This window comes from Orycteropus afer, unplaced genomic scaffold (assembly GCF_000298275.1).
Source record: "Orycteropus afer afer isolate SDZICR_OR568_19922 unplaced genomic scaffold, OryAfe1.0 scaffold00193, whole genome shotgun sequence".
Lineage (NCBI taxonomy): Eukaryota > Metazoa > Chordata > Mammalia > Tubulidentata > Orycteropodidae > Orycteropus > Orycteropus afer.
The window spans coordinates 1,878,376-1,905,149 of NW_006921780.1; the positions used below are offsets into that span (position 1 = coordinate 1,878,376).

The 26,774-nt window shown below is 37.5% G+C and overlaps 1 protein-coding gene across 1 annotated transcript; it reads left to right on the top strand.

Moving 5' to 3' along the window:
* The first annotated feature begins 11,539 nt into the window (after window positions 1–11,539).
* Window positions 11,540–19,488, top strand: LOC103202823 (olfactory receptor 6Y1). Its single transcript, XM_007947764.2, has 2 exons — window positions 11,540–11,578; window positions 18,505–19,488. Exons 1-2 carry the CDS (start codon window positions 11,540–11,542, stop codon window positions 19,486–19,488), a joined length of 1,023 nt encoding a protein of 340 aa, XP_007945955.2.
* The last annotated feature ends 7,286 nt before the right edge of the window (window positions 19,489–26,774 follow it).

Sequence of the window (26,774 nt, forward strand, 5' to 3'; positions counted from 1 at the left end):
TATTCAGAATAAAATGTATATATTCTATTCTGCTCTTTCAATGATGCTCTTTTAAATCAAATGTGCTATGCAAATCGTTCTGATGCAATAATTCCCTGCCCCCCCCCAAAAAAACAACTCATTGCTGTCAATTCTGACTCACAGAGGCTCTATAGACAGAGAAGAACCACCCCATAGGGTTTCTAAGACTGTAAAACTGTATGAGCACAGGCTGTCACATCATTCCCCCACAGAGAGGCTGGGGTTCAAATGGCTAACCTTGTGGTTAGCAGCTGAGTGCTTAAGCACTGTGCCACCAAAGAGAAAGACAGGTATTTTTTTAGTTGCCTAGTTAGTAATGACTTCATTTTTCTTTGCTACAATAACCCATTTGTTCAAGTTGAAAACATGCCCAAACTGGCAATAAATCTGCTGATCTTTGCCAGATATTTACTTTCTCAGATTCTCTTGTAGCTAAAGCTGTCTACATACTTCCATTTTATACAGTAAAATGTAAGTGAAATTCTGCTCAAGAGGCTTTATTTTTAAGAGAAAGATGTAGCTGGTGTTGGCATTGCCCTTTTCTCATTCTTGAACTTGGATATGATGCCTGAAGCACCAACAGTCATCTCAGAGGAAAGAAACATGAGAACATGAGGATTAAACGTCAAACTACTGAGGCAAGAGATGGCAGGAAGATGAAAACCCTGAGTCATTGATGGCACAGTTGAGGAACTGAACCAGCACCAGAAACCACCTATATCCTTTTTAATTATGATAGAAATAAATTTTTATTTTTTGAAGGCATTGTAAGTTAATTTTCTGTAATTTGTAGCCCAATATATCTAATGCAAATATATTGGTCTAATTTAATTCTTCAGAATTTTTCAAATGATTTTTGTTGTTGTTAGATGCTGTTGAGTCATCTCCAACTCATAAGTACATTATTTACAACAGAACAAAACAATATTTGGTCCTGCATCAGCCTCAAGTTCCTTGATATGCCTGCATCCATCATTGCAGCCACTGTGTTAATTCATCTCGTTGAGGGCCTTTCCCTTTTTCATTGATGTTCCACTTTACCAAGCATGATACCCTTCTCTAAGGAATGGTTGCTCTGACAACATGACCAAAACAGGTGAGATGAAGTCTGGCCATTCTTACTTCCAAGGAGCATTCCAGCTGCATCTCTTCCAGGACGGATTTGTTAGTTCTTTTAGCAGTCCATGGTACTTTCAGTATTCATCACTGACACCACAACTCAAAAGCATCAACTCTTCTTCGGTTTTCCTTACTCATTGTCCAGCTCTCACATGCATATGAGGCAATTGAAAATACCATGGCTTGGGTTAGGAGCATCTTAGTCTTCAGGGAGGAGCTCTGGTAGCATAGTGCCTAAGGCATTTGACTGCTAACCAGAGCGCTGGAGGTTCAAACCCACCAGCCACTCTTTGGAAAGAAGACGGGGAAATCTACTTCCATAGTGATACTGCCTCGAAACTCAAGGAGGGGTCGCTATGAGTTGGGTCCGACTCGATAGCACATAACAACAACAACAATCTTCAGGGAGACACCTTTAATCTTCAGCACTTTAAAGAGGTCTTTGCAGCAGATTTGCCCAATGCAGTACATCTTCTGATGTCTTGACTGCTGTTCCCATTGGTATTGATTGTGTTGTTGTTGTTGTTAGGTGCTGTCGAGTCATCTTTGACTCATAGAAACCCTATGCACAGCAGAATGAAACACTGGCCATCCTGCAGCAGCTCCACGATCCTTGCTATACTTGAGCCCATCACCATAGTCACTGTGTCAATTAATCTGGTTGAGGGCCTTCCCCTCTTTAGTCCACGTTACCAAGCATGACATCCTTCTCCAGAGAATGGTCATTTCTGACAACATGACCAAAGTAGGTGAGACAAAGTCTGGCCATTCTTGCTTCCAAGGAGCATTCTGGCTGCACTTTCTCCAGGACAGATTTGTTAGATCTTTCAGCAGTCCATGGCACATTCAGCATTCTTCACCAGCACCACAACTCAAAAGCATCAACTTTTCTTCAGTCTTCCTTATTCATCATCCAGCTCTCGCACACATATGAGGTGAATGAAAATACCATGGCTTGTATCAGGTGCACCTTAGTCCTTAAGGAGACATCTTTGCTCTTCAGCATTTGAAAGAGGTCCTTTGAAGCCAATTTGCCCAGTGTCGTACATTGTCTGATGTCCTGACTGCTGCTTTCATTGCATCGATTGTAGAGCCAAGCAATGCGCAGTCTGAAAACTTCAATCTTTTCTCCATTTATCATGATGCTGCTCATAGGTCCAGTTGTGAGGATTTTTGTTTTCTTTATATTGAGGTGTAATCTATACTGCAGACTGTATTCTTCAATCTTGATCAGTAAGTAAGTACTTCAAGTCATCTTCACTTTCAGCAAGCAAAGTTGTATCCTCAGCATATCACAGGTTGTTAATGATTTTCCCTCCAATTCTGATGTCACATTCTTCTTCATATAGTCCAGCTTCTCAGATTACTCTCTCAGCACACAGATTGAATAAGTATGGTGAAAGATACAACCATGACACACTACCTTCTTGATAGTGTCCCCTTGCAGTGTCCCCTTGTTCTATTCGAATGATAGCCTCCTGGTCTATATACAGGTTCCTCATGAGTACAATTAAGTGCTCTGAAATTCTATTCTTCTCAATATTACCCATAATTTGTTCTGATTCACACAATCAAATCCTTTTGCATTGTCAACAAAACACAAGTAAACATCTTTCTGGTATTCTTTGCTTTCAGCCAAGATCCATTTTACATCAGCAATGATATCCCTTGTTTCACATCCTCTTCTGAATCCAGTTTGCATTTCTGGACATTCTCTGTCAATATATTGCTGCACTCTTTTTGATTTATCTTCAGTAAGATTTTACTTGCATATGACATTAATGATATTGTTTTATAATTTCCACATTCTGTGGGATCACCTTTCTTTGGAATGGGTACAAATATGGATCTCTTCCAGGCAGTTTGCAAGGTAGCTGTCTTCCAAATCTCTTGGCACTACCGAGGGAGTGCCTCCAGCGGGGTTTCCATTTGTTGAAATATTTCAGTGAGTATTCTATCAATTCCTGGAGCCTTGTTATTCACCAATTCCTTCAGTGCAACTTCTACTTCTTCCTTAAATACCATTGATTCTTGATCATCTGCCACCTCCTGAAATGAATGAAGATTGACCAGGTCTTTTTGGTATAATGACTCTGTGTATTCCTTCCATCTTCTTTTGATGCTTTGTGCATCATTCAGTATCTGACCCATAGAACCTTTCAATATTGCAACTCGAGGCTTTAATTGTGTCTTCAGTTCTTTCAGCTTGAGAAATGCCAAGTTTTTTTTCCCCCCTTTTGCTTTTCTAATTCTAGATCTTTGCACATGTCATTACAGTAATTGGCTTTGTCTGCTCAAACTGCTCTTTGAAATCTTCTATTCAACTCTTTTATCTTATCATTTCTTATTTGCTTTAGCTACTCTCTGCTCAAGGGCAATTTTCAGTTTTTTTCTGACGTTCATTTTGGTGTTTTCTTCCTTTCTCATCTTTTTAATGACCTCTTGCTTTCTTCATGGATGATGTTCTTGATGTCACCCCATAATTCTGGTTTTCGGTCACTGGTGTTCAACGCATCAAATCTATTCTTTAAATGGTCTCTAAATTCAGGAGGGATATATTCAAGGTCATATTTTGGCTCTCATGGACTCATTTTAATTGTCTTCAACTTCAAATTGAACTTGCATATGAGGAGTTGATAGCCTGTTCCACAGTCAATTTCTGGTCTTGTTTTGGCTGAAGATGTTGAGCTTTTCCGTAGCCTCTAGCCACAGACATAGTCAATCTGATTCCTGTGTACTCTGTCTGGTAAAGGCCATGTGTATAGGCACTGTTGGTGTTGTTGAAAAAAGGTATTTGCAATGAATAAGTCGTTGGTCTTGCAAAATTCTATCATGTGGTCTTCAGTGTTATTTCTGTCACCAAGGCCAAATTTTCCAACTACTGGTGATTCTTTGTTTCCAACTTTTGCATTCCAGTCACCAGTGATAATTAACACATCTTGCTTGCATGTTCAGTCAATTTCAGACAGCAGAAGTTGATAAAAAATATTCAATTTCCTCGTCTTTGTCTTTGGTGGTTGGGGCATAAATTTGAATAATAATAGTATTAACTGTTCTTCCTTGTAGGCATGTGGATATTATCCTATCACTGACAGCATTGTACTTCAGGACAGATCTTGAAACATCTTTTGTGATGATGAATGCCACATCATTCCTTTTCAAATGTCATTCTCACATAGTAGATTATGTGGTTGTCTGACTCAAAATGGCCAAAACCAGTCCATATCATCTCACTAATGCCTAGGATATGAATCTTTATGTGTTCCATTTCATTTTTGATAACTTCCAATTTTCCTAGACTCATACTTTGTACATTCCATGTTACTATTATTAATGGATGTTTGCAGCTGTTTCTCCTCAATTTGATTCATGCCATGTTGACAAATGAAGTTTCAAAGCTTTACTTTATCCATATCACTAAGGTTGGTTCTACTGTGATGAAACAGCTCTTTCCCAGTTGTATTTTGAGTGCTTTCCAACCCAAAGAGCTGGTCCTCCTGCACTGTATCGGACAATGTTTCAGGGCTATTTATAAAGTTGCCCAGTAATGTATCAGACAGTGTTTCTCTGCTATTCATAAGATTTCCTCTGGCCAATTCTTTGCAAAGTAGATGACTTCTTCCTTCTTCCTAGTCTGTCTCAGTCTGTAAACTATGCTGAAAACTGTGCACCATATGTAACCCTGATTGTATTTGAGACACCAGTGGCACAGCCTCAAGCCTCACAACAACATGTAAGCCACCACAGTAAGACTAACTGACAGTCAAGTTGGTCTTCCTTAGCTGTCAAAACCTCTCTGCCCTCCCTTACTGGGATCTTGCAGCTCTGTCTTGTTCCCAGCTCTTCCCCCCTCTTCCTGCCTCTGGGTGAGATGTTGATTGTAGAATGAAGTAATATGAACTCTTTAACAACTTCAATCTTTTCTCCATTTATTGTGATGCTGCTTATTGATCCAGTTGTGAGGATTTTTCTTTTCTTTATATTGAGATGTAATACATACTGCAGACATTAATCTTTAAGACTGAAGTCATTAATCTTCATCAGTAAGTGCTTCAAGTCATCCTCACTTTCAGTAAGCAAAGTTGTGTCCTCTGTGTATTGCAGGTTGTTAATGAGTCTTCCTGCAGTCCTGATGCCACACTTTTCTTCACAGAGTCCAGCTTCTCAGATTATTTGCATGGTACACAGATTGAATAAGTATGGTGAAAGAACACAACCCTGCTGCACTCCCTTTGTGGTTTTAAGCTATACAGTGTCCCTTAGCTCTATTCAAATGACAGCCTCCTCATCTACATACAGGTTCCTCGTGAGTATAATTAAGTGTTCTGGAATTCCCATTCTTCTCAATGTTATCCATAATTTGCTATGAGCCACACAATCAAATGCTTTTGCATAGTCAATAAAATACAAGTTAACATCTTTCTGGTATTCTTTGCTTTGAGTCAAGATCCATCTAACACCAGCAATGATATTCCTCATTCTGCATCCTCTTCTGAATCCAGCTTGCATTACTGGAAGTTCTTTGTGAATATTTTTTTTAATTATCTTCAGTAAGATTTTACTTGTATGTGATGTTAATGACATTGTTAGATAATTTCCAGATTCTGTGGGATCACCTTTCCTTGGAATGTGTACAAATATGGATCTCTTCCAGTCAGTTGGCAAGGTAGCTGTCTCCCAAATCTTTTGGCATAACCAAGTGAGTGCCTCCAGTGGGACATTCATTTGCTGAAACATCTCAATCAGTATTCCATCAATTCCTGGAGCCTTGTCCTTCACCAATTCCTTCAGTGCAGCTTCTATTTATTCCTTTAATACCATTGGTTCTTGATAATATGCCACCTCCTGAAAAGGATGAACATCAATCAGTTATTTTTAGTATAGTGACTGTGTATTCCTTCCATCTTCTTTTGATGTTTCCGGCATCATTCAATATACTACTAATGGAATCTTTCAATATTGCAACTTAAGGCTTAAATTTTTTCTTCAGTTCTTTAAGCTTGAGAAACACTGAGTCGTTCTTCCCTTTTGGTTTCCAACTCCAGGTCTTTGCACATTTCATTATTATAATTGCTTTGTCTTCTGGAGCTGCTCTTTGAAAGCTTCTGCTCATCTCTTTTATCTTGTCATTTCTTCCATTTGCTTTAGCTACGCTTTGTTCAAGAGCAATTTTCAGAGTCTCTTCTGACATCTCTTTCAGGCTTTTCTTCCTTCCCTGTCTTTTAATGACCTTATGCTTTCCTCATGGATGATATTCTTAATGTCATCCCACAATTCCTCTGGTTTTCAGTCATTGGTGTTCAATGCATCAAATGTATTCTTTAGATGGTCTCTAAATTCAGGAGGTGGGGGATATAATCAAGGTCATATTTTGGCTCTCATGGATTTGTTTTAATTTTCTTCAACTTTAGTGTGAATTTGCATATAAGCAACTGATGATCTGTTCCACAATCAGCTCTTGGCCTTGCTTTGGCTGAAGATATTGAGCTTTTCCATCACCTCTCGCCACGGATGTAGTCAATCTGATTCCTGTGTACTACATCTGGTGAAGTCCACATATATAGTCATCATTTGTGTTGTTGAAAAAAGGTATTTGCAATGAATAAGTCATTGGTTTTGCAAAATTCTATCGTGAGATCTCCAGCATTATTTCTATCACCAAAGTCATATTTTCCAAGTACTAGTGATTCTTCTTTGTTTCCAACTTTTGCATTCCAATCATGAGTGATAATCAACACATCTTGATTGCATGTTTGGTCAATTTCAGACTGCAGAAGTTGGTAAAAAATGATTTTTTTTTTTTCCAATTTGAAATACAATATATTTTCCTTATTTTCTAAAGAAAAATTCCAAAACTAGTTGCTGTCAAATTGTTTGACTCATGGCAACCCCTTGTGTGCCAGAGTAGAATTTTGCTCCATAGCATTTTCAATTGCTGGTATTTTTGGAATTACATTGCTAGATCTTTCTTCTGAGGTACCTCTGCCTGGATTCAAACCTCCAAACTTTGTTAGCAGCTGACGGTTTTAATGATTTTCACCACCCAGAGAAAAATCATAATTTCTCCAAATCTCATGTTTTGTCATTCCATCAGCTGATATCCACTGTGTCTCTCCAGAGAAAGGCTGGATATTTCTCCCTAGACACTACGCCTGCAGTTCTAGTAGCTTTTACCAAGTCTGTTCTGTTTTATTTTATTCATTATTAATTTATTTATTTTAGGCTATGCCTGCATACTCAATGTGCCTCACTTTTCACCAGATGACAATAATAGAGAGGGAACAAGAAAGTAGTAGGTAGTCAAGTTAATTAAGATTCTTTAAATGAAATTAATCTCTTCAAAAATATTAACACTGTTTATTCATCATGATCAACTAAGAATATTCTTTCATTAAAAAGATTACGTGATTTTTATTCACAAGACATTGCATAGAAGAAAAAGATGTAGCCATTTTGAATTTTTTGTAACTTAATAAATGAAATAGAAAATATACACTCTACAAAAACAATGATAAAACACTAACAAAAAGGAAAATATGAGTTTTCCCATGAACTTTAACTTATTCATTTAAATTTCTACTTACCAAAGCTGAATAAATATTCATCCTATTTCCCCAAAATTAGGTATCTTACAATATAAAGCATTGTACATTTTCTCAGTCAATCCACAGATATAGTCTTTCCATATTTATTTTTACTTTTATTCTTTAATTAACTAATATTTTTCTTTTCTGTAACAGAAAGCAATAAAGAGCAAACTTCTCATTTCTTTTTCACTTTAAGTACTCAAAACTTTAAGTATATTATTTTGTATTTAGGAATAATTATGAACAGTTATGCTAAGAGAAAGGAGCTCTGCTGGTATAGTGGTTAAAATATTTGACTGTTAACCAAAAGATCAGTGCTTTGAACCCACCAGCTGTTCCATGGAAGAAAGATGAGGCAATCTATTCCTGTAAAGATTTACAGCCTTGGAAACCCAATGGGGTCACTATAATTTGGAATTGACTTAATGGCAACAAGCTTTTGTTTTGTTTTGTTTTTTAGCAAGAAAAGACTTTGTTTTGTTTTCACTAATTCTACATTCACAATAATAGTTAAAAATTAATAAATAAACAACAAAACAATGCAGATCTATAAATCTTAGTTGTGTTCCTAAATCTTCCCAGGATGTCAGTCAATCAAGTGTTTGGCTTATTCCCTGTCTTCTTCTGCATTGGAAATATGCATTTAATATGGCATAGGAGTAAAATGAGATTTAGCACAATTCATTCCTACATCCGACAAGTATTTTTCAGTGGTTCGTATGTGCTAAACACTGCACTAGAAAATAATTAGTTGGAAAGAGTCCCATCCTTTGGGAACTATTAGTCTAGCAACTTTTTAAGAGTCCTACCTGTCTTCAATCAAATGTTACAAATTAAATGAAATTGTTTTGTTTTGTTTTTAAGAAGTAGCATATAGTGGACTCCTAATCTCAATTCTAATTTAAAATGAAGACTGGAAAGATGAGATAATTTTTTGATGGGGAAGCCAATTTACTCATTAAATACCCAATATTTGGGAAATTTGCCAACTGCCCAAATTTCTCATAGTCAAATACAAACATATTAAAAATGATATGAGTAATTAAGTTGTATTTTTGAGTACCTTTTAATTGCCAGGTACAATATAAATATAAATACTTATAAATAATAGTACATACTCATATTATTGGAAGATGCTGTTTAAGGCACTGTATGTATACTAAACCAAAAAAAAAGCAAGCAACCATTGCCGTGGAGTCAGATCTGACTCATAGTGACCCCTCCTTGGGTTTTGGAGGCAGTATCACTACGGAAGTAGATTGCCCAAACTTCCTTCTGAAGAGTGGCTGGTGGGTTTGAATTGCCAGCCTTCTGGTTAGCAGTCAAGTGCCTTAGGCACCAGGCTACCAGAGTTCACATACTAAACAAAAGGATGGCTGTTTTAGTCCACCCACACGCAACGCAGAAGAAAATCATCCGGCGACAAACCTGTGTAGCATAGTTCTACTCTGACAAACAATGGGTTGCCATGAGTCTAAGTCAACTCTAGAGAAACTTTTCTTTTTTTTCTTTTTAAATAAATACAAAACATATGGTGCTTGGAGAGGTTTGAGTATTTGTTTTCATCACTATCGGGTTTCATTGGAGCAATGACAATCTATGTCTTTCTTACGTGAAAGCCATGCCTCTCTCTGTTGTATTTCACAGCAATTTCTAATTTTCTGCATCACATCTTTCTTTCCTACATCAGGAGAATATTAAACTGTAATGGTTTTAAATCTTTGTTTCCTATTGATTGGAGTTTTGATAACAGAGGGGGTTCTTGTTCTTGAAGTGTACTAACAGATGCCTAAGGGCCAAATGAAACTATTACACTAAAACTATTTGAAAAGACTACTGACCGAAGACCCAATTAGTTCTTAGTACTTAGAAGACACTCAATAAATATTTGTTGAATAAATGAATCATCAGTTTCCTAGGATTAGTAACACAGAATATCACCAAAGCTAGGGAACTACATGGAAATTGATAGGATATTTTCCAATTTTCCTTTTTAAATTTTTATTGAATTCAAAAATAATGAGGGCTAAATAATGATTACTCAAAAAAATAAAAACTGAGTCCCTTGTAATTTGATGATTCTTCCACCTTTCCCTAAGAAGATGATATTATTTAATAAAAAGCTTATTTATATCGGAGAAGGTTATTCTATCTTGGCTACACTTCATCTTTCCCAGTTCCAGAAAAGTGTAGGCTCATATACTGGTCAACAGTCTTCATACTGTTATATATCTTATTTTAATATGACTTATGATATATATACATATATACATACATATATAAATAAATATATGTCCTATCATATATATATATATATATATATATCACATCTATATATGTCTCATCTATATATGTCTCATCTGTATCTATATCTATATCTATGTCTGTATCTATATCTATATCTATATATATATCATCTATGTATTTATACTGTTATATATCAAATCTCAACAGTCTCTGCCCAGTTTTCTGCCCTAATCTTGGGTCTTTAGTTCTGAGGCTAATCATTCCTGGACTTGTGGGAATTCCAACCCATGAAGCAGCATACCATACAGATAATTACCTAATTTCCACACCAGTATATTTTCCATTAGGAGCTCTAGTGGCACAGTGCCTAATGCATTTGACTGCTAGCCAGGAGTTTGGCAGTCCAAACTCATGAGCCACTCTGCAAGAGGAAGATGGTATAATCTACTTCCATACTTTTTGGTTATTTTTTCCATAGAGTGTTAACTACTTTCTACCTTCTCTGTATACTTTTGTATGCTTCTGAATGTATACTACTTATAGATAATAATAGTAAATAAACGTATGCTTACTTCTTTTTGAAAACATAAGTATCACTTAAGTGCAGTATATAGATATATATTTTTAACCTATTGATGTACTGATGTATGAATAGTAACATCCCTGTATACTTGTGTGCACAATAGCTGAATGTGTTGGGAATGTGTCTGTTTGTTTATGTGTGTTCATATACTTGGGTCTCCAAATAAGGGTGGGTAAACGCCATTCCAATTTTCTGAATGACTTGTGTTATAGCACTGTCTCACAGCAGAGGACCTTATTATCTGTGAGACAGTCTTCCAGAAGGAGAAGAGGGGACACACACACACACAAACACCACATGCATTTTTTTCACTCACCTTCCCCAGAGTCTATGGAAGAGGAGGGGCAGTGTGCTTCAGGTCTAAGATCTCTCTTGTGCCTGCTGACTCTACTTAGGTTGGTCTCTCTTTCCCTTAGTATCTCTCCAGGATTCCCCTGAGCCTTGGAAAGACCAAATGCTTTTCTGAAGGCTGTGTCTCTTGGGAGGTCCCTTGAGGGTGAGAGGGAGTTGATTCATGCTCCTCTAGTACTTGGAGGGAGGCAGAAGCACAAAAAACTCAATTCTGTGGCTTTTTTTAAGCTCAGCAGAGATACAACTCAGACTTTCTCAGAAACTCTTTGGATTTAGTGTCATTGTCCTCTTCTTCCCAGTCTAAATGACTTCTTTTCTTTCCTCAATGCAAGCTTACTATCCCTGACAAGGGTAGGACAAGAGTTGTAAATTATCTCTCAGAAAATGGTGAGTTGCAAAAAGATATTTCCAAAAGTGGGATTTATGTAGCTTCTGCTTATTCATTATTATAATTGGAAGCAGAGATTAATAAAATACCATTTTGATTTAAATTGTAAATTTATAGTTTTATTGATTTTTTTTTTTAAAAAGTCTTCTTTGAACCTATGATGTGTAATGTAGAAACAAGATGTCATTGTAGAGTAGATGTACACACATGTAGATTTATTTCAATTCAAGAAAGATTTAACACATGTGCATAGAGCCATGTGAAAAAGTTATGGATTTAGAGGTATTGTATAATATGTATGGATTCTCATGATGCTTTGAGGCTTTGAGCTAAGACCCTACTCTCGATAAAATTTTAGAATGCCTGTAAAAGTTGCTCAGTGGTCTGTTTTCCTAAAGATTAATCAATTCAATGTATCAGCTCTTCCTTCTGCCTTGCAAAATGTAAAACCCAGGTCTACTTTGATTTAAGAGATAGAGAAACAGTGACAGAAAATAATGAAATAATGTAAAGGAGCCTTGGTGGTGTAGTGCCTAAGGCAATTGACTGCTAATCAGAAGACTGGCAGTTCAAACCCACCAGCCACTCCTGGGAAGGAAGATTGGGTGATCTACTTCTGTAGTGATACCAACTCAGAAACCCAAATGAAAATTTTAACAAGAGTAATGGTGAGTGGAATGTAGACCAAAAACCATACCTACTCCCACTGAGTCAATTCTGATTCATAGTGACCCTATAGTAAAGAGTAGAACTACCCCATAGAGTTTCCAAGGCTGTAAATCTTTATGGAAGCAGACAGCCTCAGCTTTCTCCTGTGGAGCAGTTGGTGGGTTTGAACTGCCAGCTTTTAGGTTGGCAGCTGAATGCTTTAACCATTATGCCACCAGAGCTTCTATGGATGGAATAAATATATCCGATAATTAGGGCTAGGTTGCAGAAGTTTTGATGACTTAAAATTCCTTGGAAGAAAAAGGAAATTTTCATTTCTCTTTATAGCACTATAAGACGAAGAAGAAAGGACTCCCTTTCCATTGTACTGATTGTTCAAACAAATGCATTTATCCTCAACCTGAGATCTTGAGATAAACTTCAAGGACTAATGTTCAAAATGAAAGCCATAGAAGTTAAGCCATTTTCCTGAAACCAACTAACAGAAAAGAAAATTATTTCAAATCATAGACCATGGTTTTGGAAAGTTAGGAAGGGAATAGCTGACAAGGAACATGAAATATAGATTTTACTTCCTTGATATCTTCAAAGCCGACTCATGATAGATGCTGACAGGTGCAGTGTGGTCACTATGTGACAGCTAGTTATTTTGTCCTACAACAAATTCCAAAATTGCTATGCTTATAGCTCTGCTGCATAGTCATTCCTATGAGATCTTGAAGAAAGGGAAATGGACGAAAAATTACCAAAACCAAACTCACTGCCATCAAGTGGATCCCAATTCATGGTAACTCGAAAGGACAGACTAGAATTGCCCCCTGTAGGGTTGCCAAGGGTGTAAATCTTTACCAAGACAGGCCATTTCATCTTTCTCCCATTGAACTATGCCACCAGAGCTGCTTTAGACTCATATTATATCTGTTTAAAATAGGAGTAAACATGTGTTTCTCCCTTTTAGAAAGTCCCATACCATTGGTGGTCAAGACTAGTACCTCTACCTATAATTTTCTCCCTTCTCCTTGCAGGATTTGGTAGAGGAACTGAATTAAACACAAAAGATTGTTCTGTCACATCTCTCACTACCTAAGTCCCAACTTGGAGACTTCTAGGACCCTCAGTTTGGCCAGATTAATTTCCACGGGACTGGCGGGTTGATGTTTAGAATGCCTCTTTTCCCAAGCCAGCTTTCAACCACCCCAGGTTTCTCCCTTGGCATTTGTTTTCCACAACCTGGAGAACACTTCCTTTCCCACCCCATCATGATCAATGGGCTCATTGCCCATTACCTAGGGGGAAGTCTATCCCTACGCTCTCCAGGAATCAGACTGAGAGCCTCCTGCTCTTCTCTGGAGAAAAAATTCAAGGGGAGAAAGCTGATCCTATTCTCAGCTTTCAGAATTAAATTAAGCTTTGCATATCATAAGCAAGTTTAGTAATATTTTCCACCACCTTCAGAAATTGCTCCCCACTAACAGTCACAGTTAACCTGGCATTATTCAAGTAGAATGATCAGAAATGTCAGGGGGACTCAACCTGATTACATAGGCAAGAGATAAAGGAAATTGGGTGATTTAGCTTAAAGGAGAAAGAGACGAGACAGGGAGTAGAGATTAAATGGATTTGATAGCTATTTTAAAACAGTGACAGGCTGTCTTATGAGGCAGTGGTGAGTCATATTCTGTGTGGCTGCAGAAAATAGGATCAGGACTTATGAATGTGGTAGTTGGGTTTTATTAAAAAAAAAAAAAAAAAAAAATCCTGTAGAGGATTCTAAAAGCATACTTGCTAACTTTGTAGATATTGAGTTTTATGACCCTGGAGAAGATCGAGTAAAGGTTAAGTTAAAACTTGGATCTATGCATTGGAGATTCACAAATTTGTTAGGAAATTAAACAATATGACCCATGAGTTTCTTCCACCTCTAAAATCCCAGAGCTGGAAGAAACTGATATTTCTAGAGCTCAACTCTCCCCTCTTACTACTTTAGCAAAGTGTGTGTGTGTGTGTGTGTGTGTGTGTGTAATTAATACAATGGACTATAAATTATAAATGCTAATAAAAATAGTGTTTTTCAAAACATCATGATTATTAGATACAACCCAACCTTTGTGAATCTGTTTAAGTCAAACTAATATTTATGAAGATTTGTCCTTTTTGAGCTTTCATTAATTAGAGGCATTAAACTGAGTGCAGTGTGTAAATAACCCGGAACTAAAGCTTGCTGTTGTTGTTGTTATGTGCCCTCGAGTGGGACCTGACTCATAGCGACCCCTCCTTGGGTTTCTGAGGGAGCTCTGGTAGCGTAATGCCTAAGGCACTTGACTGCTAACGAGAAGGCTGGCGGTTCAAACCCATCAGCCACTCCTCAGAAGGAAGATGGGGCAATCTATTTCCCTAGTGCTACTGCCTCGGAAAACCCAAGGAGGGGTTGCTAGGAGTAGGGTCCGACTCGACGGCACATAACAACAACAAAGCTCGCTAGATGAGTCCAGGTGGGGCAGTAGTTAAAGTATTCACTTGTTAACCAGAAGGTCAGTGGCTACTCCACAGTAGAAAAAGATGTGGCTGTCTGCTTCTATAAAGATTTACAGCTTTGGAAACCCTAAGGGGCATTTCTACTGTGTCCTACAGGGTGGCTATGAGTTGGAATCAACTCTCTGGCATTCAGTTTTGTTTTCTGAAGCTGGTCAAAGACTAAACGATTTTCATTTGTAAATTGCTGTTCTGCCACTACTAGATAATATTTAAAATTCAGGTTACTGAGATCTTCAAATTGATTTTGGCTTGTATTCTGGATCTTTGATTCTTCATTCCCTGAAGTTTTATTCTCAGGGGAATAAAACAGTTTTTAATGATGTAATGCTCAATAAAATAAAATAAAATAAAACCTTATTTGAGATGCTTACAGAACTCCTAGATTATCTTCTTCCTAGTTATAGGAAAAAAAAAAAAAAACAGTGGGGAATAAAAAAGAAATGTGAGTATTTAATTCAATTCTGTATTAATTAAATATCTGTGTGAATATGAGCTAAATATTTAATATCTTTAGATATAATAACCACCATGACATTTGTCCTAGATAATTCCCTAACTGTGAATATTAAATGAAATAATGTTCACATGTGCTGTTAGGCATTATAAAGTGATAAGAAAATGAAGGCATCCTTTCTGCCTGTGAAGATGTAAAACATTTAGAACAGTCTCCTCAGGGAGCATTTGGTCCAGAGCTCCCATTGGAGGGAAGGCTGTCCACTATCTGAGTCTCTCTCTTTCTTCCTCATACAGTGTCTGCCAGATGGACTACCTACATACTCTTGGGAGCTACTAGGAGATATGACTCAGACAATATAGCCCAAGAGATTTGTAAACTAGACCCCTTACTGTGTCTACACTGTATGTGACTTTTGGCAAAGTGTTCTACCTCCTTGCACATTAACTTTCCAATTTATCAAAATAAAATAATCATATCTTACTTACATTTCATAGGACAGCTTTGAGGATAAATGGAGTCTTAATGTTTGCCTCTTTTACTTGACTACTAGAAAAGTCAAAGCTAAGTTCTTTGCTTAATTGCTAAAAATGGTCAGGCAGATGTTCTTGATACAAATTATATATCCCCTTTCTCTTTAGTTCTTTGTACTACTCTTTTGTACTCATTTATCTAGTGAGTGTTAGTTATTTATTGTTAGTTTCACTAGTGCATCTGAACTTCTGTATGTCTGCTGGAAATAGATGAAAAATGAATGAATGCATAGTTTCTATGAGAATGCTCTTCTACTTCATTTACTAATTCTTAGCCTTAAAATTCAGTGAGTTCTTTTTATTTCTAGCTTCAACTTGGAGCATCTACTGTGAGAATACCAACATCTATCTCCAAGTTAATGAAAATATATTGCATTATTTTCTAGAATCTTTCTTAGAACCCTGTAGTTAGGGTTCTTCTATGGGACACTGATAAAGTGTTTTAAGATTGGAAGACTTCAGGGTATAAGGTCATGTCTGCATTTTTCTGGAATATAAAAATGCATCCAGGGATGGAGTTCAAGAACACTTCTCATGAGACCAGTCACTATAACTATAGACCAAAGAAGTAATACTACCTCTGAGTAGCTACAAAGAGTTTAATTTCATCTGTTCATTTGAAAGTATGGAGATGGATTGAAAGGAAACTGGAATTTAGAGGGGGCTTGTGGTAGTTAAGGTTTTATGTCAACTTAGCTTGGCCTGGTTTTGAGCAGGTGGGCAGCTGGATGTCATTTTGGTCTGGGCAGCTGGATGTAGTTATTCCCCATGGTGAGACTGGTAATTAACTCCATGGTGGAATCCACTAGAGCAGTTGAGTAGCTGCTGTAGGGATGTGGTCTGCTTCCAGTATATGAGCAACAACTTTTAGGAAGGTCTGCGGCTTTTGCCATGCTTGAATCCTGCAGGTAACCAAGTCATTATTCAGCAGTCTGCCAAGTTGTCTGCCGATCTTGGGACTCTGAATGGACTTGAATCAATGGCCTGCCATGTGGTTTGGTAATATTGGGACTGTGCCTTTTTTACGTGTTGACCTTGGATTTGTCAGCCTCAGCAGCCAGCAGCTGCCTGAGTGAAGAAAGCCTCCAGCTTCAGTGGGCCGGAACTAAGAGGCAGAGTTGAAACCCAAAGTCCAGAGGCTTTCACCTAGAAAGCCTGACCTTTGAACTCAGACCTCCAGTCCCAAACTGTAACAGAATAAACTCCTATTTGTTAAAGCTACCCATTTGTGGTATATGTTTTTAGAGTAGCATGAAGTAACCAAAACAGGGCCTTACCTGTTCCAAACAGATTCCAAGTTGGTTTATACTTCTAGACTTAGAGATTATATGAAAGCAAGATGAGGGAAAATATCTAATGAATTCATAACCTTTTCTCCCAAAGATCAGTGATTTTTAACTAATGTACTTTTAGATTTATTTATAAGCTCCATTGTCCCACTGTCTAGAGCATTCTAGCTTTCAGCAAGCAGTGCTGAGTTTTGTGAGGCATGTGTGTGTGTGTGTGTGTGTGTGTGTGTGTGTTTGAGGACCTGCATTCCAGCGTAAACCAGGATTACTTGTTGCATATACATTATTATAAATTATTTACCTTTTTGGATTCTCTGTGTCTGTTTTCCTCTCTAAATGTGGATAATTGAGAGTTGCTTGTTCTGCCTTTCTTCAGAATCCTAAAACTGATATCTAAGTAGGAAATGAGACGTAGATGTGGTGGGCAGTATTTTTCTAGTTCTTTCATCTGATGACCATTTTCTTTGGAAAAATGTCCCACATATTTATGCTACAAAACAAGACTGTTGAGAAATGGAGAACAAAAATGACTTTGTCTTTAGAGAAGAGCAGAAAAGAGGAATCAAACAGTTGTACACAGAGAAAGACTTGAAGTGATAGAATCTTTAGAATCCAGTAGGCTTTGCGATGATTCTCTGCAAAACCTAAAAAAAAAAAAAAGATCATTCTACTGAATTAATGGACATAATGCAGAGGTTCCTAATGGCAGAAGACATCTCGATTGTGCTTTTTCCTGCTGTTATTATTATTATTATATTTTAACAAGTTTGGGGTTCTTTAGCCTAATACCCTTGGATAGGTCCTATATGCCTCACCTACTTTCTCATTACCGATGTCTATGGATTGCACTATTTAGGTTTTGTGTGTATGTGTGAAGGGGATTTGGGACTGAAGGGATATGAGTAGAGTATACTGAAAAGATAACAGTAAATATTCAAAGAAACTTGATTTAAATTCTAAAGATCACTTGAAGGTCACAAACTGTGCCATAATTATATTATCCACATTAGAAATACAGTAACTAAGAATCTGGAAGTTTATGTGATATAAATTCTTTGCTAGAAAATGTTACAAAACTGGGTTTTGAGTCTGCTTTTTCCAAACTTCTAATCATGCATTCTATGCAATGGATTGAATCAAAGAAAGCATTTCCTTTCATATAATTTATTCAGTTTTATTCTTTGAGGAGATGGCGAATGTCATAATAACCTTTTTTTTCTGTTAATTGTGTGTATTTGCTCAACTATTACTTTATTCAAGCTTTCCAACCTTGTTAGATAAGTGAAAGGAAGGTGAATTCTTTCCATTTTACAAATAAGTGGGGTCATGCTACCTCTTTAGAGTCATACAAATTATACCTGGGGAATGAGCCATTAAGTCTCCTAACTCTTCTCCATATCCAGTATATGGCAGAAGCCATCTTCCTGCATTCAATAGTGATACACTGGGAAAAGCACACAACATGTAGTCAGACGACTGCAATTTTACCTCTGTGTGACCTTTGGCAAGTTACTCCTTTGGGCTTAATTTTCAAAAAAAACCCAATAAGCTCCCTAAGGTCCATTTTTGCTCCAAAGCATTTTGCTTCTGATCAAAATTCAAGAGGAAATAAAGATACAAAGACAGCGCCTATTGTGGTGAGTTTGCTGGAAGTAGACTCTATCTTTGTCAATAATTATAATGTGGTCATTGGGACATGGAAGGAATTAACTTTGTTTGTGCCCACAGCCAATCACGACCACCAAGATTCTGGAGGTAGATAATCACACAGCAACAACATATTTCATTCTTCTGGGATTTCCCACATGGCCTTCGCTCCAGCTGCTCCTCTTTTCCATTTTCCTGGTAACCTACTTGCTGACACTTCTAGAGAACTCACTTATCATCCTAGCCATTCGCAGTGATGGACAGCTGCACAAGCCCATGTACTTCTTTCTGAGCCACCTTTCTTTCCTGGAGATGTGGTATGTTACAGTCATCAGCCCCAAGATGCTGATAGACTTCCTCAGCTATGACAAGAGCATTTCTTTCAATGGCTGCATGACTCAACTTTATTTCTTTGTGACGTTTGTCTGCACTGAATACATCCTTCTTGCTGTCATGGCCTTTGATCGCTATGTGGCCATTTGTAATCCACTACGCTACCCAGTCATCATGACCAATCAGCTTTGTGGTACACTAGCAGGGGGATGCTGGTTCTGTGGACTCATGACTGCCATGATTAAGATGATCTTCATAGCCAGACTCCACTATTGTGGCATACCTCACATCAACCACTACTTCTGTGATATTTCTCCACTCCTCAATGTTTCCTGTGAGGACTCCTCACAGGCTGAATTGGTTGACTTCTTCTTGGCTCTCATGGTCATTGCTGTTCCCTTGTGTGTAGTAGTGGTATCCTATGCCACCATCATCACCACAATCCTGAAGATTCCTTCTGCTCAGGGCCGCCAAAAAGCATTCTCCACCTGTGCCTCTCACCTTACAGTTGTAACTCTCTTCTATTCCACTACACTTTTCACCTATGCCCACCCCAAGCTCATGTATGCCTACAATTCCAACAAAGTAGTGTCTGTGCTCTACACCGTCATTGTTCCCCTCCTCAACCCCATCATTTACTGTCTAAGAAACCGTGAGGTAAAGGCAGCTCTCAAAAAGACCTTATTTTGCAAAGGAATTAGCCCCAGGGAAGATATGGCTTTGAGTAGTTAAAAATTTACAGAATCCCTCAGGCTTGACCTGGGCAATGGTTACTATACACTTCCACCTACAGTCACACCTTTGGTTATTCATCAACTTCCAATACTTGAATTAACCTATGTTGCTTGGTCAGAAGATAAGTTTTAAAGATTTTACAAAAGTATTTCAAATGAATAATAAAGAAAATGAGGAAAGAAAGAAGAAAAAGATATATTCCCTTCACACAAAATAAGTTCCAGTCAGGAAAAAAAAAAAAAAGTTAATATACAGAATAAAACAATCTCTTTTCTCACAGATTTTGAAACCGCTTCTTAACAGTTATCTTTCCTGGAATATAACAAACTAGGAAAATATTCATAACTTTTCTAACAATGTCTAATATCAAACAATATCATTAATATCACACAGAAGAAAACTTCTGCTGAAGATCATTCAAAAGTGGTTGCTGCAGTATATTGACAAAAACTTCCAGAAAATCAAACTGGATTAGGAAGAGCATGTGGAATGAGGGATATCATTGCTGATGTCAGATGGATCATGGCTTAAAGCAAAGAATAGCAGAAAGTATATTATCTGTGTTCAATTGACTATGCAAAGCATGCGGCAGTGTGAAACATACCAAATTATGGACCATATTTGAAAGAATGGGGATTCCAGAACACTCAATTATGCTCATGAGGAACCTGTACATAGACCAAGAGGCTGTCATTCAAACAGAATAAGGGGATACTGCATGGTCTAAAAACAGAAAGGGTGTGAATCTAGGTTGTATCCTTTCACAAGACTTATTAAATCTGAATGCTGAGCAAATAATCTGAGAAGCTGGACCATATGAAAAGAATGGGGCATCAAGATTGAAGGAAGACTCCTTAACAACCTATGACAAGCAAATGACACAACCTTGTGTGCTGAAAGTGAAGATGATTTGAAGCACTTGCTGATGAAGAACAAAGAGTACTGTCTTCAGTATGGATTATACCTTAATAAAGAAAACAAAAATTTTCACTACTGGACCAATAAGCAACACCACAATAAATGGAGACAAGACTGAAGCTGTCAGGGATTTCATTTTACTTGGATTCACAATCAACATCCATGGAAGCAGCAGTAAAGAAATCAGATGTCATATTGCACTGGGCAAATCTGCTGCAAAAGATCTCTTTAAAGTGTTAGGGAGCAAAGATGTCACTTTGAAGATCAACGTGCTTCTGACCCAAGCCATGGCATTTTCAATTGCTTCATATGCATGTGAAAGCTGAACAATTAATAAAGAAGACTGAAGAAGAGTTGATATCTTTTAATTGTAACGTTTGTGAAGAATGCTGAAAATACCATGGACTTCCAGGAAGAAGCACGGCTTGAATGCTCCTTAGAATTGAGAATGGCCAGACTTCGTCTTACCTACTTTGGTCATGTTGTCAGAAGGGACCATTCCCTGAAGACCGTTATCATGGTTGGTAAAGTGGAGGGTCAGCAAAAAGGGAGAGCACCCTCAAAGAGATGGACTGACACAGCGTCTGCAACGATGGGCTCAAGCAAAGGAAGGATTGTGAGCATGACATCGGACTGGCAGTGTTTCATTCTGTTGTACATAGGGTCATTATGAGTTTGAGCTGACTTGCTGGCACCTAACAACACCAATAAAAAAAAGTCTTTGAAATAAACATTAAAAAAAACCTAAATGTAAAAATCAGTTAATACAATAAAAAAAATGTAGGTAGTAAATAAATAGTAATATTTAAATTTAACATTATAAAAATAAAATTCAAACAACATTGAGATAATCAAACTTTTTAAATTAGTTATTTATATGAAAGGTATTATCCATTGTGGATAAGAGTATAAGGGCATGAAAACTCTTACTACACTGCTTTTGGTTATGTGTTATTTCAAACCTTTTGGAAATGAACTTGTAAATATTCAGTCCCTTTGGATATTTAATATCAAACCTAGGAATTTGGATAAGGGTGATAATTCATGATGATGTATGCATGCAAATATGCAACTCAACATTTTAAATAAAATATTAAAAGCAATGCAGATATCCTAAACTGGGGGAATTTTCAAGAAAAGTGGATTCAAGTATGTGCTATGCATTAAAAGCCATGTTTTCCAAGAAAAACTAATGATACACAGTAATTAGAACCTTAAAGAAACAAAAGTCAAAAATAATTCTAATTTTGAAAAAAAAAAATTTGCATAGAGAGGAAAAAAATTCAATAATTTGATAGACAGGTATGTGTGTATATGAAAAAAGTCTTGGATATTTTAAGTGATGTTTTAAAATTATTTACTCTGAGGTTGTGGATTACAGCCAGTCTTGGGTTACTAATATCTGATCTATGAACAACTCCTACTTGCCCTTGAATGTTATGTAAATTTCCCCACATTTTGAAATGATAGAACCAACTCCTATTCTCAATAAATTCTTCATCACAAATATTTCACTTGCTGCCTGTGCAAATTTTAAGCCATTGGAAAGACTCAAACATTTTCTTGGCTTAAACAAAACCAAACTCACTGCCATCCAGTCAATCTGACTAATAGTGACACTATAGGCCACAGGAGAACTGCGCCACAGGTTTCCAGCACTGTAAATCTTTAGGAAAATGCACAGCCTCATCCTTCTCTCACTGAGTAACTGGTCAGTTCAAATCACCAATCTTCTAATGGCATCTAAATGCTTTAACCACTGCACCACCAAAGCTCTTCTTCCACAAAAGTAAGGTTAAATAAGAGCCATGTGCAGCTGTTTTGACTTATCTATAAATTCTTAAAGACAGAATATATCTCTTTTGTATCACCAGGGACTGTCTGTATTAAGTAATTTTCTGTATTTTCTAAAAGTTCTATATAATGAAATGTGTGAACTTTGTAATTGCTACCTTTTGCCTTAGAGTCAATTCTGACTCATAGCGACCCTACTGGACAAAGTAGAACTGCCCCATTAGGTTTCCTAGACTGTAATCTTTACAGGAGCATATAGTTAGGTCTTTTCTCCCATGGAGCAGCTGGTGGGTTTGAACTGCTGACTTTTTGACCTTTTGCTTAGGAGCTGAGCATCAGAGCTTAACCACTGCATCATCAGTGATTCTTTAATAATCACTATACTACATAAGATATTACCCAGGCAAAGAAAACATAGGAGCTCTGGTGGTGGAGTAGTTGAGGCCTTCAGCTGCTAGCCTCTGGTGGCTGTAACCTGCCAGCAGTTTCATGGCAGAGGGATGAGGCAGTAAAGGCAGTTGTTGCTTGTTATTATGTGCTGTCGAATCAGCCCCAACTCATAGCAACCCCTCCTTGGGTTTCTGAGGCAGTATCACTATGGAAGTAGATTGCCCAACCTTCCTTCTGAGGAGTGGCTGGTAGGTTTGAACTGTCAACCTTCTGGTTAGCAGTCAAGTGCTTTAGGCACTATGCTACCAGAACTCCTTAGTAGAGGCGGTAGACTTCCGTAAAGATTTACAGCATGAGAAACACTGTGGGGCAGTTCTATTCTTTCCTATAGGGTTGCTGTGAGTTGTAATTGACTTGACAGCAGTTTTTCTTTTTAAGAAATCATTCCCTAACTTTATAGTTTTTCCCCAATACAGTCTCATTATTTAAACAACATGAGTAATAAAGATTCAGAATATTGTAATCAAGGTGCCCTGGTGGTACAAAACGTTAAAAACTCAGTTGCTAGCAGAAAGTGTAGCAGTTCGAACCCATCCAGTGGTTCCATGGGACAAACACCTGGTGATCTGTTTCCATAAGGAATACAGCCAAGAAAAATCCTATGAGACAGTCCTACTCTCATCCAGACTCACCATGAGTCAGAATCAACTCAGGGGCACCCACCAACAACGTTATTGTAATCACCAGTTGTAAGTCATATTCTGTTGGTGGTTTATAGAGCTGAATAGATAGATATCATCAATCTTGTCTCTGATCAAATTCTTACACATGATGAGAAATAAGAAGAGTGAGCTAGCAAGTGGAAATCAAAATACTGTTTTTATTACTCCTTATGTCTAGGTTGCCAGAAAAATCTTAACAATTTGACAGCAATGGGTTTCCTATTACTGAACCCTTAAGTTAGACAGACTTCACTCGATCAACTACCACACCCTGATGCCTCTGGGTATCCCAAATAATATTTTGACTCTTGCAGATTCCCAAAGAGGAGGGAAGGGCAATAGAGGTGATGTATATATGTCCTTTTCTCAGATGTGGCCAAAGGTCAGAAGCATCTAAGTAAAAAATCTCACCTCAAGGAAACCAGAGGCATTAGAAAAACTTTCCATATACATGTTTCAGAGAGAGATAGATAAAACAAAGCAAACCCATTGCCATCAAGTGTATTCCAACTCTTAGAGACCATGTAGGACAAAGTAGAACTGTGCCATTGGGTTTCCAAGGCTATAAAATTTATGGAAGCTGACTTCCACACCTTCTTCCTGCAGAGGATCTGTGTATTTGGACAGCCAACCTTTCGGTTAGCAGCTGAGTGCATAACTACTGTGACACCAGGGCTCTTACATACAATTTTACCAACTACTTTATAAAGTTAGGAGCTCTTGTGATGTAGTGCCTAAGGCATTTGATTGCTAACCAGAAGGCTGGCAGTTCAAACCCACCAGCCACTCCTCAGAAGGAAGAGTGGGCAATCTACTTCTGTAGAGATACCTTCTCAGAAATCCAAGGAGAGGTCACTATGAGTAAAGTTAGATTTGTTAGCATATCCATTCAACAGTTGAGAATAACTCTCAAATAATAATTAATAGTAAAAAGTAAGTTAGTTTTTAAGTGAAAAAGTAAGACTAAAATGAGATGAACAGATCTCCAGAATACCTTTGTGACTGAAGACATTAGAGAACTTGGTATACACTAGTGTATTCATTAAATAAGCATTTATTGCATATTTCTAGTAGACCAGACACTCTACTGAAGACACTCTGCACTCTATTAAGAAGTGCTACACAAAGTATATATTTAGTACATAGTCACTAATTCCCCCTGGAGAGGTCACAATCTAGTAAACTTGTAATGAAATTCAAAGAATCCATGTACCATACTCATAGTTATAATTGTGAGTCAGTAGTGCAGTCAGGTTTCCAAAAAGGAAAGGAGATACAGGAAGGCAAAATGAGTGAGGTGCTAACTTGCACTTCGTAACCCTTTCTTTGGAGAAAAAACAGTTGTGGCTAGGGCAACTATGCACTCTGTCAGTCATGCTGTCTTCCTGAGAAATCTGAGCTGCATTTCTCTGTTTCATGGGAACAGAGACTGAGTTGGCAGAATCCCTGAATATCTATTGTGGAACAAGCCTTCACATGGTGACTTCTAATTATCTACTAAGTTTTTCCATTCACCATTTTGAATTGAGTCAAGAAAGTAATAGCAATTGTCTGTTCAAAGAGAAGCCACATTTGGAATGATGGAAGAAGAATCTCTGAAAATCCATTTCTCAATAAATGGAAATAGAACACTGGCAAAATTATCAAAATCAACATTGTCAAAATTTTGAAAATTATCCAAAGGCTTGCAAAAATCTGAGGAACATTATTCAGCAAGAATGACTGAATTTTTTTAAGAACATTGAGACATTATAACCTATCCTTGTCTCAGTCTCTATCTCCAGATCTGTAGTACTTTGAAAACCAACTGTACCACCATAATGGTAGCTGTGGAAACCAGTAGTCAAGCAGCCACTAGAGGAAAATAATAGGTTTGAAACTCCTCAAAAGATCTATCACCAGAGAATTGTCATTATTTGACTTGCCTCATATTTCCCTGGAAATCCTACTCTTAGGATTTGTCTTTAGTTGATTTAACTCACAGCTTTCTCATTATGAGCAGTTATTTCTCTGCTAAAGTGATCACTGGAAATTACTTAAGATCACACCTAACTGAGACAACTATTGGGGCAATCAAGAAGCTACCAGGACCAAGAAGAAGGAAGATAGGGGGACCCATTGTATTAATTTCTGTTGTTGGTGAAGAGAAATTTGACATTGACTAAGGATAATAGTTGCACAACATGATTAATGTAATTAATATCACTAAGTTGTAAAACAGAAAAAGGTTAGATTGGTAATTGTTTTATATGTGCTTTTAAAACAATAAAAAAGCAAAGATTTCAACAGAAACAATTATGAGACATGCAAAGAAATAAGAAAATATGATCTACCCATAGAAAGAAAGAAAGAAGAAGAAGAAAGCAGTAAACAGAAACTTATCTTCAGGAAATTTAAATATGAAATTTACTAGACAAGGATTTTAAATCAGCTATTATAAACATGCTCAGAAAATTAAAGGACATCATATCTCAAGAAATGTAGTAAAATATAAAAAGAATGTTTCTAGACCAAGGATAGACTCACCTGAGCCTAATCTTGTACAGACACCAGTGATACAAAATAAATGCAATCCTTACAGAAACAATAGAAGACAGACACAGAGTAATCCCTCACAGACATCCCAACACTATGGGAGAGAGACCCAATAGAGCTACTACCTCAGGACCATAGTACTGGCCTACACCAGACTCAATTGGCACAACAAAATACATGAAAGTGTTGCTCCACATCTTGCATTGGTGAGTAGTGACTGGGGTCTTAAAGCTTTCAAGCAGCCATCTAAGATGCACCTAATTGTCTCCTAGCATCGGAAGTGAAGAAGAATGCAAAAAAGAAAAAACAAGGACATTTAGAAGCAATCAGCCCTAGGACACGATGACCCTTGAGACCAGAAGAACTGGATGGTGCCCAGCTACCAATACCAACCACTCAGGAAAGGATCAAATCTGGAGATCCTGGATAGAGTGGGAGGGAAAACGTGGAACAAAATCCAAAAACTCAATAACGACCAGAATTACTGGTCAGATGAAATCGGGTGAGACTCCCAATACTATGGCCCTGAAACACATTCGGCACCTGGAATAAAACTCATCCCCAGGGGCGGGCTCTCAGCCCAATAGTACAAGATGTACACACAGACCACTCAACCCAGGATGCCGCACCCACACACTCAATGGTAATTCATCCCTTGAGCAATAGACCATGGGACACCAAAAGACCAACATTCAAACTGAGGAAATGCAGGACAAAGAGGAGTGCATAATATTGAGGGACACAGGGGGAAGGTTGCAGGGTAAGGAGGGGAAGAGACTGAGTTAGGGTTGGACATGGCAAATGGGGAATGAAACTAAATGTACATGTGACATTGAATGTAAAACAAGCTCTTAAAAAAATGTTTCTCCAAAAGAGGTTATCAATAAAGTCATAGAATGTAAAAAAAAAAAAAAAAAAAAAAAA